General features: G+C 42.3%; 1 protein-coding gene across 15 annotated transcripts in view; it reads left to right on the top strand.

Moving 5' to 3' along the window:
- Window positions 1-15,396, top strand: part of sanbr (SANT and BTB domain regulator of CSR) — a 139,113-nt gene that overhangs the window by 64,421 nt on the left and 59,296 nt on the right. For all 15 annotated transcript variants that reach the window (XR_005942414.1, XR_005942409.1, XR_005942410.1 and 12 more), the window contains one exon: window positions 6,865-7,010. Coding sequence is in view for 9 of the 15 variants with exons in the window: in XM_041182960.1 (XP_041038894.1) it covers window positions 6,865-7,010 (146 nt within the window). In the remaining 6 variants the exon portion in view is untranslated. The remainder of the gene's footprint in view (window positions 1-6,864; window positions 7,011-15,396) is intronic.

The following is a 15,396-nucleotide window of genomic DNA, read 5'->3' as shown; positions in this document are numbered from 1 at the left end:
GTCTCAGCGCAAATTAGGTGTAAACCAACCCAATGTTACGGTCCCCACTTTCCCCAGTACTGCTGTCAGTCCCCCAAGAACGAGAACCCACTTCTTCAACACCAGTCTTTGAGCCATGTATTCATTTCTTTAATCCTCTGCTCAATGCCAATTTGCAGGTGGCTATCACCTTTGAGGTTCTGCTTCTTAATTTGGTGCCTAGCTTCCTCAAAAGGGAGTGATGGCGTAGTGGTATTGTTGCTGGACTAGTAATCTAGAGACCTAGCATAATGCTCTGAGGACCCAGGTTCAAATCCCAACACGGCAGATGGTGGAATTTGAATTCAATAAAAATCTGGAATTAAAGTCTATAGAGCCATTGTCAATAGTTGTAAAAAAACTAACGTCCCTTAGAGAAGGAATTCTGTCGTCCTATAGCAATGTGGTTACTCTTAAGTGCCTCTTAAGGCATTTGGCTTAGCAAGCCACTCAGTTGTATCAAGCTGTTACAAATAATGAATGAAACTGGATGGATCACCATCAACCTAGGCATCGGAAAACACAAAGATGACCCTGCAAAGTCCTCCTTTGATGCAGAATGTACTTGGGTATGGCCTTCAATATACATCGCAGACTGGTTCGGGAGCACCACTACTGACCAAGCTGGCCGAGTCCTAAATGACATAGCTGCTAGCCTGGTTCTGTGGCAGGTGTTGGGGGAACCAACAAGGGAAAAACATACTTGACCTCATTCTCACCTACCTGCCTGCTGCAGATGCATCTGCCCATGACTCTATCGTTATGGAGACGAAGTTCTGCCTTCACATTGAGGATACCCTCCATCATGTTGTGTGACACTACCACCGTGCTAAATGGAATAGATTTAGAACAGATCTAGCAACTCAAGACTGGGCATTCATGAGGTGCTGTGGGCCATCAGCAGCAGCAGAATTGTACTCAAACATGATCCATAACCACATGGCCCGACATTTCCCCACCCTACCATTACCAATAAGCCAGGGCATCAGCCCCGGTTCAATGAAGAGTGCAGGAGGGTATGCCAGGAGCAGCATCAGGCAAAAAAGAGGTGTCAACCTTTAACTTCTACTACTACTTGCATGCCAAACAGCATAAGCAACAAGTGATAGACAGAGCTAAGTGATCCCTCAACCAACGGATCATTAATAAGCTCTGCAGTCCTGCCACATCCATCCGTGAATGGTGATGGACAATTAAACAACTCACCAGAGGAGGCTCCACAAATATGCCCATCCTTAATGATGGAGGAGCCCAGCACATCAGTGCATAAGATAAGGCTGAAGCATTTGTCACAGTCCTCAGCCAGAAGTGCTGAGCGGATAATCAATCTCAGCCTCCTCAGGAGGTCCCCAGCATCACACATGCCAGTCCTCAGCCAATTCAGTTCACTCCATATGATATCAAGACATGGCTGAGGGCATTGGATACTGCAAAGGCTATGGGCCCTGACAATATTCCGGCAGTAATACTGAAGACTTGTGCTCCAGAACTTGCCACGCCCCTAGCTAAGCTGTTCCACGACAGCTACAACACTGGCATCTACCCGGCTCTGGAAAATTGCCCAGGTATGTCTTGTACACAAAAAGCTAGACAAATCCAACCCAGCCAATTACTGCCCCATCAGTCTACTCTCGATCATCAGTAAAGTAATGGAAGGGTTCATCAACAGTGCTATCAAGCAGCACTTGCTTAGCAATAACCTGCTGATGCCCAGTTTGGGTTCCACCAGGGCCACTCAGCTACTGACCTCATTACAGCCTTGGTTCAAACATGGACAAAAGAGCTGAACACCCAAGGTGAGGTGAGAGTGACTGCCCTTGACATCAAGGCCACGTTTGACTGAATGTGGCGTCGAGGAGCCCTAGCAAAACTGGAGTCAATGGGAATCGGAGGAAAACTCTGCACTGGTTGGAGTCATACTTAGCACAAAGGAAAATGATTGTGGTTGTTGGTGGGGGGTCAGTCATCTCAGCTCCAGGACATCACCACAAGAGTTCCTCAGGGTAGTGTCCTCGGCCCAACCATCTTCAGCTGCTTCATCAATGACCTTCGTTCCATCATAAGGTCAGAAGTGGGGATGTTTGCTAATTTTGCACAGTGTTCACCGTTCACGACGACTCAGGTACTGAAGCAGTCCATGCCCAAATGCAGCAAGACCTGGACAATACCCAGGCTTGGGCTGACAAATGGCAAGTAACATTCGCACCACACAAGTTCCAGTCAATGACCATCTCCAACAAAAGTGAATCCAACCATTGCCCTTGATGTTCAATGGCATTACCATCACTGAATTTCCCACTATCAACATCCTGGGAGTTACCATTGACTGAAAACTGAGCTGGACTAGTCATATAGATACGTGGCTACAAGAGCAGATCAAAGGCTAGGAATCATGTGATGAGTAACCCACTTCCTGACTCCCCAAAGCCTGTCCACCATCTACAAGGTACAAGTCAGGAGGCTGATGGAATACTCACCACTTTCCTGGATGAGTGCAGCTCCCACAACACCTAGGAAGCTTAACAACGTCCAGGACAAAGCAGCCCATTTGATTGGCACCACATCCACAAACATTCATTTTCACTGACGTCGCACAGTAGCAGCAATGTGTACCATCTACAAGGTGCATTGCAGGAATTCACCAAGACTCCTTTGACAGCACCTTCCAAAACCACAATCACTATCATCTAGAAGGACAAGGGCAGTAGATAAATGGGAACACCACCACCTGGAAGTTCCCCTTCAAATCACTCACCATCCTAACTTGAAAATATATCACCGTTCTTTCTCTGTCACTGAGTCAAAATCCTGGAATGCCCTTCCTAACAGCACTGTGGGTACATTACCTGGACTGCAGCAGTTCAAGAAGACAGCTCACCACCACCTTCTCAAGGGCAACTAGGGATGGGCAATAAATGCTGACCAGCGAAGCGCACATCCTGTGAATGAATAATAAACAAAAAACAAAAACTACTGACTATGCAGAACCTCTTTAACTGCACTGCCTATGTTGTTGGTACCTATGTAGATCATGACAACTGGATCCTCCCCCTCCCGCTCCAAGTTCCTTCCCAGACCTAAGCATATGTCCTGAACCCTGGCACCAGGCAGGCCATACAGCATTTGGGACTCTCGCTATTTGGTGCAGAGAACATGTCAATTACCCTCACTATACTGTCCTCCACAACTACTTCATTCGTTTTTGCTCCCCCCACTTGAATGGCTTCCTGTATCATGGCCTGTCAATTCACCTACCTTGCAGCCCCCCATTTTCAAACAAAAAAGCTGAAAAAAATCTCAAACGTATTGGACAATGGCAAAGGCTGTTGCTCTTGCACCCCTCCCCTCTGGGTCCCTTTACCTGCCTCACTTGCAGTCGCGCGCCCCTGTCCTGGACCACTAACCAAATCAGAAGACCCTATCCTAAGGAATGTGACTGCCTCCTGATACCAAGTGCCCATGTAACTTTCCTCTTATCCAATGCATCACAATGTCCACTGCTTGGCCTCCAACTCAATGGAGCAGAAGCTCCTCAAGCTGCAAACACTTACTGCAGACATGTTTGTCCGGATCACGATGCATCCAGGAGCTCCCACAAGCAGCAATCTTGACACGTCATCTGTCCTGCCACCTTTAATGTTTTTTAATTAACCACTTAACTATTTTATTCAATTAGTTATTTTCCTTTTTTATATGTTTTATTAACCTTACCACCAGCTCATATGCAATTTTAAACCTTAGGAATAGAATAGACCTTACCAGATATTCACCAAATACCTAAGATAAAAGCAAAAAACTGCGGATGCTGGAAATCCAAAACAAAAACAAAAATACCTGGAAAAACACAGCAGGTCTGGCAGCATCTGCGGAGAGCAACACAGTTAACGTTTCGAGTCCAAATGACCCTTCAACAGAACTAAGTAAAAATAGAAGAGAGGTGAAATATAAGCTGATTTAAGGGGGAGTGGGACAAGTAGAGCTGGATAGAGGGCCAGTGATAGGTGGAGATAACCAAAAGATGTCTCAGACAAAAGGACAAAGAGGTGTTGAAGGTGGTGATATTATCTAAGGAATGTGCTAATTAAGGGTAGAAAGCAGGACAGGCAAGGTACAGATAGTCCAAGTGGGGTGGGGTGAAGGAATCAAAAAAGGCAAAAAGGTAAAGATAAAACAATGGATGGAAATACATTTAAAATAATGGAAATAGGTGGGAAAAGAAAAATCTATAAATTATTAGGAAAAAGGGGGAGGGAGATCGGAAAGGGGGTGCGGATGGAGGAGAGAGTTCATAATCTAAAATTGTTGAACTCAATATTCAGTCCGGAAGGCTGTAAAGTACCTAGTCGGAAGATGAGGTGCTGTTCCTCTAGTTTGCGTTGAGCTTCACTGGACCAATGCAGCAGGCCAAGGATGGACATGTGGGCATGAAAGCAGAGTGGAGTGTTGAAATGGCAAGCGACAGGGAGGTCTGGTTAATGCTTGCGGACAGACTGAAGGTGTTCTGCAAAGCGGTCACCCAGTCTGCGTTTGGTCTCTCCAATGTAGAGGAAACCGCATTGGGAGCAACGAATGCAGTAGACTAAATTGAGGGAAGTGCAAGTGAAATGCTGCTTCACTTGAAAGGACTGTTTGGGCCCTTGGACGGTGAGGAGAGGGGAAGTAAAGGGGCAGATGTTGCCCCTTATGCGGTTGCAGAGGAAGGTGCCGTGGGAGGGGGTTGAGGTATAGGGGGTGATGGAGGAGTGGACCAGGGTGTCCAGAAGGGAATGATCCCTGCGGAATGCCGCCAGGGGGTGAAGGGAAGATGTGTTTGGTGGTGGCATCATGCTGGAGTTGGCGGAAATGGCAGAGGATGATCCTTTGATTGTGGAGGCTGGTGGGATGATAATTGAGGACAAGGGGGACCCTATCATGTTTCTGGGAGGGAGAGGAAGGTGTGAGGGCGGATGCGCGGGAGACGGGCCGGACACGGTTGAGGGCCCTGTCAACTACCGTGGGTGGAAAACCTCAGTTAAGGAAGAAGGAAGACATGTCAGAGGAACTGTTTTTGAAAGTGGCATCATCAGAACAGATGTGACAGAGGCGAAGGAACTGAGAGAATGGGATGGAGTCCTTACAGGAAGCAGGGTGTGAGGAGCTGTAGTCGAGGTAGCTGTGGGAGTCGGTAGGCTTGTAATGGTTATTGGTGGACGGTCTATCACCAGAAATTGCTTTCTACCCTTAATTAGCACATTCCTTAGATAATATCACCACCTTCAACACCTCTTTATCCTTTTGTCTGTGACATTTTTTGGTTATCTCCACCTATCACTGGCCCTCTATGCAGCTCTACTTGTCCCACACCCCCCTTAAACCAGCTTATATTTCACCTCTTCTATTTTCACTTAGTTCTGTTGAAGAGTCATACGGACTTGAAATGTTAACTGTGTTCCTCTCCGCAGATGCTGCCAGACCTGCTGTGTTTTTCCAGGTATTTTTGTTTTTGTTTCATCAAACACCTATTCACCTATCTCTGTAGTAGGGTAAGAACCATTTTCCTATAGGCTGAAAAAGTTTGAAAAAGCAAAGGAGCACCTCCTTCCTCTATTCACCTTACTCATTCACACCCAACTCTCAGCACTCTTGTTCAAAGTCACACTTACATGATCATGGTGTGTTGGTCTCCTTCAGTAACACTGCCACTCAATGTTTTTTGTCCTTCCCCATTTTCTGAAAGTGTTTTAACCAGGAATATTAAATTCCCAGATCTGTTCAAACTTGTGCCTCATCTGTTTCAGCTATTATGTTATATCCCTCGTTAGTTATTAAGCTTCTAACTCCAATTTCATTTTGAATGCTTTGTGCCTTCATTTATGAACCACTCAGTCATGACTCCTTATTTAACATTGACCCTTATTCTTTTTCCCAGTTTTCTCAATTTTTGGATTCCCTTGGCCCTTCTGCAACAGTGTTTTTAACTTATTACCCATAGTCTGATTTTTATTTTCTTTTGATATTCTCTCAGTCTATTTCAGTTAAGCCTTCTGCATCCATTCTGTTAGCTTTGTTAATTCTCTTCTAGTTTCAAACCTAGATATTCCCCGGCTCTTAATATACTTGAATTGAAGCCGTGATTTCTGAAGGGCGGTTAGGATAGGCAACAAATAACAATGCTCACGTTCCATGAACAAATAAATGAATGAACTGCCTCTTACTCTGTTTTGTATAACTCAAAACAGTAATTCATAGAAAGTGCTGAAGTAGCAACAAATAGTTCTATTTATGGTTCTGCTGGAAAAATACTTGGTAATGAAATTAACATTTTTAATTCACAGTACACAATGGACAAATTTATTTGGCAAGGCATAGCCTTTTGTGAACTGCCTGTGAGTTTCCTCCTTTCTCGCAAAATAAACCTTGGGTGTATTTTGGGTTGTGACAGCAAGTTTTGCATCTCTTGTACCAGCCATTGTCACCACACTTAATTTTTTTGTAGGGCCTATACTTGCAAAAGAAAAATCAATAGTAATTTGTTAGGAGTTTGACGAGATTACTACATTGATGTGCATAAATTAGATAACCAAATGTTATCTTCTTATATTACATCCCCCATGGAGAAACTTAGGCAACCATCTGCAGCAGTTTGCATGCTTTCAGCACATATTCTTGATCATCTGAACAAAATGAGTATGTGCTGGGACAAATTGCTTAAAGGATAAATTCCCTTTGGGTCTTTTTTCTTCATTCTGCACATAATAGTAAATTGTATTTATAAGTGGAGTTTGAACTTTCTAAAACTGAGAAAGGCGATGCCTATGGTAGTTAATTTAACAAATTGTGATTTTTGTGATTTTTTTCCCCCCCCAGGGTTGTAAAGTGCGTGATCATGTTGTCAAATTAGCCAGTCAACTTCAAAATGGTAAACTTACTTCAGTACCAGTCAGTCAAGTGTATTGTGATGTCCTGCAACATAAGGATATTGTCTGTGTGCCATTCTGTAAAACAGAGGAAAGGTAATTTCTAAAAAAAACTAATCCCCAATTTGAGCACTTAAACTTGCTGCAAAATTATATAGAACTTATGAATTTTTGTTATTCTCGCATATTTTTGGCATGTATTGAATTTTTGCATACTGTTTATTATGTTCTTTTATGTACAAATTTTAAAAATTGGTTTGCGGGGAGGGGTGGGGGCAAACAGGAGGTTCATAAGATTCCTGACCAACAAGTCAATGGTGCATTTTACTTATATGTTCACATAATTTTTTTAATTTATGCTTGTTGTATGTGTATTTATATGTCAGATGTAGATTTACAATTATTCAAATATAGTCATAATTTTTTATATGATCTATATATAGATATGTAAAGAGTGTACATATATGAAGTTTCTATATCTTCCTAAATGTCAAGACTGTTAATAAATTTGGCATATCCTTGCATGAATTTGCTACCATTTGGATGGAAATCAAAACATCTACATATTTCAAATAGTCTGAAAACCAGCATAAAACAGCAAAAATTATTGGTAACTTCCAGATACTATATTTTTAATAATTTATCCATATGCTTCTGAGTGTCCCCAAATTTTGTGCTTGGGAAATAAGGTTCTTGCTGGTTTTGTTTTTATTAACTTGTTCATACTGGCAGTCAGACACACAGGATAGAATCTTCTGTTTGGCGTGTGGGGGCAGGCCCTGCATGACAACACGTAAAAGGACATGTGGTGACGTTGGGCATACGTCCGACATCACCGCGCATCATTCTGATCTTCCGTTCAGCGGGCGTGCAGCGAAGTCAGCTGTATGCCCACCGAACTGTCAAAGGCCTGTTAAGGCCATTAATGAACTAATTAAGCCTATTGAGAAAGCTGCCCATCCAACTTTAAGGTTGGCAGGCAGGGGAAGAGCCCAGGCGGCCTTCGCATTTTTCATGAAACGTCATCCACGGGCAGGATTAAGTTTCATTAATTAAATATAAATTTTTATGAAAATTCATAAACATGTCCCAGCTCATGTGACACTGTCACATGAGGGGACGTGTCTGAATAATTTTATATTTTCATTTTCTCCACATTTAACACTTAAGTGCCTCAGGGAGATTTCTGTGCTGTTTGTGCACATGCGCGAAAGACCGCAGGCCTCAACTCTCCCTCCTCCCCCCCGCCTGCACAGGTAGCGCTGAGCGCTCCTGGGTGCGCATCATGCTGGGCCAGCCTTAATTGGCCCGCCCATGTAAAATGGCGGGCGGCAATTGGCTCTGTGCTCACTCCCGATTGGCCCGCCTGACGGGGAGAAAATTCTCCCCATAGTTATAAAAATAGTAAAAATTTAACCTCGCCAGAAGCTTATACTTCTATGTAAAACGGTAAGTTAGCTGTTTAATGAGTACTGTGGTTTTGAAAAGAGAAGAGAGCATTGCGAGTGTTCAACTTCTATTGGCAACCAGTATGCAAGACCAAAGTTAAAGTTTAATCAAGCAGGCAAGTGACTGTAGCTGAGCAGCTGGGAAATGCAAAAGAAAGAAAAACTTGCATTTATATAGCACCTTTCAGAACCTCAGGATGTCCCAAAGCACTTTACAGCCGATTAAGTACTTCTGAAGCGCAGTCACTGTTGACATATTGCAATATTATGCTGTATTGTAAGAGAACAAGAAGGATGCGAGGAGGATGGAGAGGCTTCCGACAGAAATGTACATTACTCCATTGAGGGGGTGGGAAATATAGTTAATAATGCTGCTCTGTTGGGAGATTCCATTCACAAAATTCAGCTAAAATAGTTGGAACATAGCCACACAATGCAGTATTGGTGGCTGTCTGTTTGAAGTATGCTCGGTCCCATCTACTAAACATTGCTCAGTGGGGGTTAGGAGAGCCTTTATTCAGCTGCAGCACACAGAAAAACTGAGTAAGATAATGGTTGATAAACTTATTTTGTAGGCTGGTTGGTCAACAACGTTGGGGAGTGAAGGAGCAGTGAAATTATCTTTCTTTACCTGTACTAATCTCTGGTGCAGCACCTTCTGATGGTATTGTTTGGGAACTGTCATCACAGTTCAAATAGAGGCTAAAGAAAATAATGAATTTGCATTAATATAGCCCCTGTCACAGATGAAGAAGTACAGTCATTGGCTGTTGCAGTTCTGACATTACAACAATCTGTGGACAGCTGGACCCCACAAACAGCAATGAAATAATCCCGATCATCCATATTTAAGTATGTTTGAGAGGCAAATGTTGGCCTGGGCACAGTGCAAATGCCAGTGCTGCTCTTAAAATAGTACTATTCTGTTCAGTGGGAGGATGGTTTGTGTGGTGATTTCTGCTCAGTACTGGGAAAGAGGAGGTTTGGTACTAAGATATGTCATTGGGGTGGTGGAGAGGGTGGGGGATGCAGATTGAACCATATTTTCCACTCCATGCAGGACTGGGGAGGTATTTTGTTCTGGTTCTGTCACCTTGCCTTTTTGGATTTTTTTAACCTTGATTTAGGTAAATGGCCTTTGAATGGCTAATCTGTTTTGCACTGGTATGTTATTTTGTGTCTGAATTCAGCATTTACTTTTGTCTTTTCATCGCAAATACTAATCAGTTTATGTGGGGTGGTGGGAAAGCAGAGGTCTCCCTGAACTCTGCTTATGAGAGCTGAGGGGGGTTGTTGCAATCTTTACTCACCGGAATGGGGGAAAGTAGCCATAATCTTTCTAATTGGGATGCCCTGCTATCGTTGCTCCATATTGGTGGTGGGGGCTATTGCTACTGTCAGGGGGGAGGGGAGAGGCTGTAATCTTATATCATTGACATGCTGACTAAGCAGTGTCAACCTGGGAGTTATATGCTCATATCCACAACTCTGGAGTACTCCTTTTCAGCAAATCTCTCAGCTTCTTAGTCATTCATTGTATGGTTATTCGAGTTCTGTTCCACTATTTTCATCAATTCTTTTACATGATTCCGAAACAGCTGACGTACTTCTAAAACAACTGGTAGTGTGGAATTAAGAATCTTTGTCGAAATTATTACCTGGGGGTAGGCATTTGAGATGGTTACGTAACATCAGGAGTTTCTGATTGTAATCAATTAATCATCAAATCTTACTACACCCTGTAGGTTGCATGGTCAGTCCTGAGACTGCTCTCTTAATATATAACTAGTCCATTTTGGTAGTGTTGCACCTGGGTTATCAAGACCAAGGGCATGTTTCAGGACAAGCAGACTTAGAAAGTAGGTGAGTTGTTGAACCAAGGAAAGAGAGAGAGGAAGGGACAAAAGATGAGGTGGGAAATGGGGGTAGGAAATGAGGGAAGAGAAGGAGGTAGCAGAAGGAAGAAAACAACTTATGGGGTGCCGAGGGGAAGCTCATGGAGGTGGAGTCATTGGGTTTTCCTCAATTAAAACTGTGCCCTCTGGTTCTTGATCCGTTTACGAGTGGGAGCAGTTTCTCCCTATCTACTCTGTCCAGACCCTTCATGATTTGAAAATTACCAAGTCTCCTCTTAGCCTTCTTCTCTTCAAGGAAAACAGTCCCAACTTCTCCAATCTTTCTTCATAACTGAAGTGTCTGATCCTTGGAACCATTCTCATAAATCTCTTCTGTACTCTCTCCAATGCATTCACAACCTTCCTATAGTGTCACGCCCAGAACTGTACACCATATTCCAGCTGAGGTTTAACCAGTGTCTTATATAAGTTCTTCAAACCTCCCTGCTCTTGTACTCTATGCCCCTATTAATGAAGCCTAGAATACTGTAAACTTTAGAAACAGCTCTCTCTATCTGGCCTGCCAGTTTTAATGACTTATGTACATATGCACCCAGGATTCTCTGCTCCTGCACACCATTTAGAATAGTATCCTTTATTACCGTCTCTCCATGTTCTTTGTGCCAAAGTGCATCACCTCCCACTTCTCCGCATTAACTTCATCTGCCACCTATCTGCCCTCTCCACTAATGTGTCAGTGTCCTTTTGAAGTTCTACACTGTCTTCCTCATAGTTTACAATTCTCCCAAGTTTTGTGCCATCCACAAACTTCGAAATTGTCCCCTGTACACCAAGATCTAGATTATTTATATATATCAGGAAAGCCAAGGGTCCCAATACTGACACCTGCCAGCCTGAAAAATACCTCATTAACCGTTACTCTGTTTCCTATCCCTCAGCCAATTTTGTATCCACGCTGCTACTGTCCCTTTTATTCCACGACCTATAATTTCCTTACAAGTCTGTTGTGTGGCACTGTATCGAATGCCTTTTGGAAGCCCATATGCACCACATCAACAGCCTTGCCTTCATCAACCATCTCTGTTACCTCATCAAAAAACTCCATGTACAATTCCTATTTATTCTCCATCAATACATCATGTAGCATGTTGCTTCACTATCGTTTTACTTTCTTTGAAAATCCATTTGAAAATCTTTCTATCCATTCTTGTTTCCCCAAAGTGCTGTAATCGCCTGAATGTTATCTGTTACATGATATCAACAATGAATGAACAAAGTGTCTGGATTGACATTGCTGGCAAACAGTGGTTGACACACCTGCCAACAGTGGCATACCAGGCATACATTGTGCAGGTATGATCAACCACAAAGCAAATGTGAAATTGCAAACCTATCTACCTAGTCTGTGTTACTCTGACTGGAAGTCAGCTGATAAAGCATTAGAACTTATGATCCAAAGTTCAAAACCTTTCTTCAAGATTATAATTTTCAGTAATATGAAACATATTTGAAGGTCAGTATGTTTTTGTTTCGACATGGGCAAGAAAAATATTTTCTCCTCAGTAGATTGGTGTGTGTCTTGAGTTTCATTATGGCCTATGGGGTTGTGGAATGTGGAGAGGTTATAGGTTCGGTATTAGGCCAGCAGCAGTTGTGTCTTTTCTTTGCATGAGAGTGGAATTTTTAATGTTTTCGACCTGGTCTGATGGGTGCCCCGAATATCTAGATAATGTTGTTGAGGGAGATCTTGCTTACCACAGATTTTTTACTGCAAGTTCAGTTGCCATTTCTGTTGTAAAATGCGATCACAGTACCATCTTTTTGCAATCCATATAGGGCCTTAAACTAACTTCTAATTGATTTTTCTCAAGTCCTTAATTGTGCATTATTTTAGAAGGATTTTTTTTTTCAAATTTTTCCCCCTATTGGTGCGATTCCAAAGGCTTGCTTTTTGCAATGCGGGCTTACACGTTGCATAGTCATGTAACTTTATGCTCACAGTGCCACCAATGCATGCAATACCATTGGGATGTTGACACCATACACGGCCCTTAGTATATAATGGCCTTGATTTTGTGATCAGTGACAAAGTGGTGGCATTTGCTGCTGACTGTACCGAAAAATACGAACTTGCCTGGTTCGTTGACTGCAGAGGGAGCTTCCACTTCTTGCTGTAGCATGGCCCACAGGAAATTATCTGCATAGCCTTGCAGCAAGATGCATTCTCGGCAAAGGCACGCCCCTAATAATGTCACCTGCTAAAGACATGCCCCTTTAGGTTAGTCAAAGGCAAATCGGTGTTTTATTATGGTTTTAAATACTTTTAAACACTTTAATACTGAGACAGAGAGGGGAGGGAAGGAAAGAGCAACTGGGAGAAGGAGAAAGTTAGAAACAGAGACACAGAGAGAGTGGAGAGACAGACAGATAAGAGAGGAGGAGAAACTGGGCCGAGACCGTAGACATTGAGAGAAAGTGATAGAGAGAAACCTAGAGGCAGACACTAGACCCAGAAAGAGAAACAAAATGAGAAAGTGAGTTGAAGCAAAGAGACCCTGGACACGAGAGAGGGAGACCCAGAGAGAGGGTGAGAGAGCAATCATTTCTTCAATCCCTCTCCTTCACGACCCTCGCCATTGTGAAGTTTTCCAAATACAAACTGTGTGTTGCTGAAAAAAGACATTTTGTCTAAGGTTTTCATCTTGCGCTCATCAGGACAATCGCAAGGCTACCAATGTATACCAATACAATTGTCCTGATGAGTGCAAGATGAGAAGCTTTGACAAAATATCCTTTTTCAGCAATACTCAAGTTTTGTACTCCTGAACAGCTATTTGAATACAAACTGTGATGGGTTTCTACTATCTGACAGATGTCAATCCAGATGTGACCAATTTAGGCAGCCTTTTTTATTAAATTTCTTTTATTGATAGTTGCTGTTGCTGTGACACTGGGACTATACAGAGGCAACTGCAATGGATTTATTTAAACCAGACTCCACTTCTAAACTCTGAGGACCAGCTTGTCATGAGAGTATTGGACTCAAAGTAGCTGGTTATAAACCAGAGACAAACGGCTGGGAAATACATTCACTGTTCTCTGCAGACCCCTGGAAATCTAAATAATTAAAGATAGCGAGTATCTCCTCTGTTAACCCACACAATCAGTACCAGTTCTGTGTCCTGTATATTAAAAGTATTTACAACTGCTGGAATGTTGAAAATATTTTGGAAGAAGTCAGATGAAGAATCCAGCCGTTCTGGTTCAGGCATTCTTCTGGTATTAACCTGAAATCCAGATGATTAGTGTACAGGTGATCAGGAGGCAGTTGCACAAAATTGTATGAGCACATCCAGAATATTTAATTAATTTTAAACAGAATTTTTCATCCATTACATCCTCACCTGATTCCCACTCCTATCATCCAGTAATGTCTCTGTTTTACAGCAGTGAGTTTGCTGCATTGCAAAAGCTCCTTTAATATCATTTTTAAAAAATGGATATTAGACTTAAAAGTCCTACGAATAGGAGTTTTGCATTGCAAAAGATCCCACTGTTTGGAAATATTTTGCATGATTAGATATATTTGTGGAGAGCTGCTTTAGGTTAAGGGGCTTATTAATTTGAGGCTCTATTCCTGCTAATGTCAACTTTCAAAAAATAGGTGTTAAAATCAGCATAATTGTGGGCAAAAAAATTGTTGAATTACAGGTCCCTGCTGCTTTACAGAGCAGCTTGGTGGGACCATCATTGTACGCTCCTTTGAAGCCCATTGACGCACACTGCAACTTAGGGTTTTTGGCGAAGTGCACACACTGGAAGTTGTGGTGTCACTATTGGGACTGCAAAATCCAGACCAATAAATAACCCTTTGATCATCTTGGGGCATCAAAGCCAAGAATATCTTTCAGGTGAAACTAAGTTAGAGGGTGGAATATAATTGGGCCAGGGCACATAGACTTAATTCAATCTCTAATTTCTCTGTCTACGTTTATGATGGAACTTGCCTACATAAGCTTGTCATACTGTAAGTACACCTTCCTAGTAATGGAGACAGGATATAAGGCAGATGCAGTTTAATGCAGAAAAGTGTGAAGCGCTGCATTTTGGTAGGAAGAATTAGTAGAGGCAATTTAAACTGCAGACACCCAGGGGTGTATGTACATTAATCCTTGAAGGTGACAAGGCAAGTTATAAGCCTGTTTTTAAAAGTCAGTGGGATCCTTGGCTTCAATGATAAAGGAATAGAGTGCAAAAGCAAGGAAATTATTGCTAAACTTTTATAAATCACTGATTTGGCCACAGATGGACTATTATGTCCAGTTCTGGGCATCAGACTTTAGCAGGGCTGTCGAAACCTTAGAGAAGTAATTTCAAAAAAACAGACTTGCAAGCATGTAATGCCTTTTATAACTTCAGCATGTTCCAAAGCACTTTACAGACAATGAAGTACTTTTCGAGTGTAGTCACTATTGTAATGTAGAAAAAGTGCCAGCCAATTTTCACACAGCAAGCTCTTGTAAACAATAATGTGATTATGACCAGATATTCTGTTTTAGCAATGGTGATTGAAAGATAAATATTGGCCAGAGCACCTTCTGACTCGGAGGTGAGAATGTTACCCACGGATGACATTTATTAGCATGGTAGCAGGGATGTGGGACTTCAGTTATGTGGAGAGACTAGAGAAGCTGTGACAGGTATCAGCAGAGAAGGGTAAGATGAAATTTGATAGAGGAGCTCAAAATCATGAAGGTTTATGAAGGAGACAATATGGATGAACCGTTTCCAGTGGCAGAGGGTCAATAACCAGAGTACTCAGATTTAAGATGATTAACAAAACAATTGGTGGCAGGCTGAAAAGAATATTTTTTACATAGTCTGTTATAATGTGGAACGCACTGCCCCAAAAAGGTGATGGAAGCAGATTCAATGATAACTTGGAAAAGGAAATTGACTAAATACTTGAAGGAGAGAAACTTCTAGGGCTACATAGAAAGGGCAGGGGAATTGAACTGATTGGATAGCTCTTTCAAAGAGCCAGCATATACACAATGGGCCAAAAGGTGGCCTTTTGCTGTATGATAACAATGATATGATGTAGGAATTTATGATGACTGGGATAGTGGCTGGCGAGTCAACAGGAAGTGCACAGAGATGCTAGATGTTTAATATATT

The sequence above is a fragment of the Carcharodon carcharias genome, chromosome 2, assembly GCF_017639515.1.
Source record: "Carcharodon carcharias isolate sCarCar2 chromosome 2, sCarCar2.pri, whole genome shotgun sequence".
NCBI classification, from domain to species: Eukaryota; Metazoa; Chordata; class Chondrichthyes; order Lamniformes; family Lamnidae; genus Carcharodon; species Carcharodon carcharias.
The sequence above is the reverse complement of the archived record's forward strand: the minus strand, read 5'-3'. Positions and strand labels throughout refer to the sequence as shown.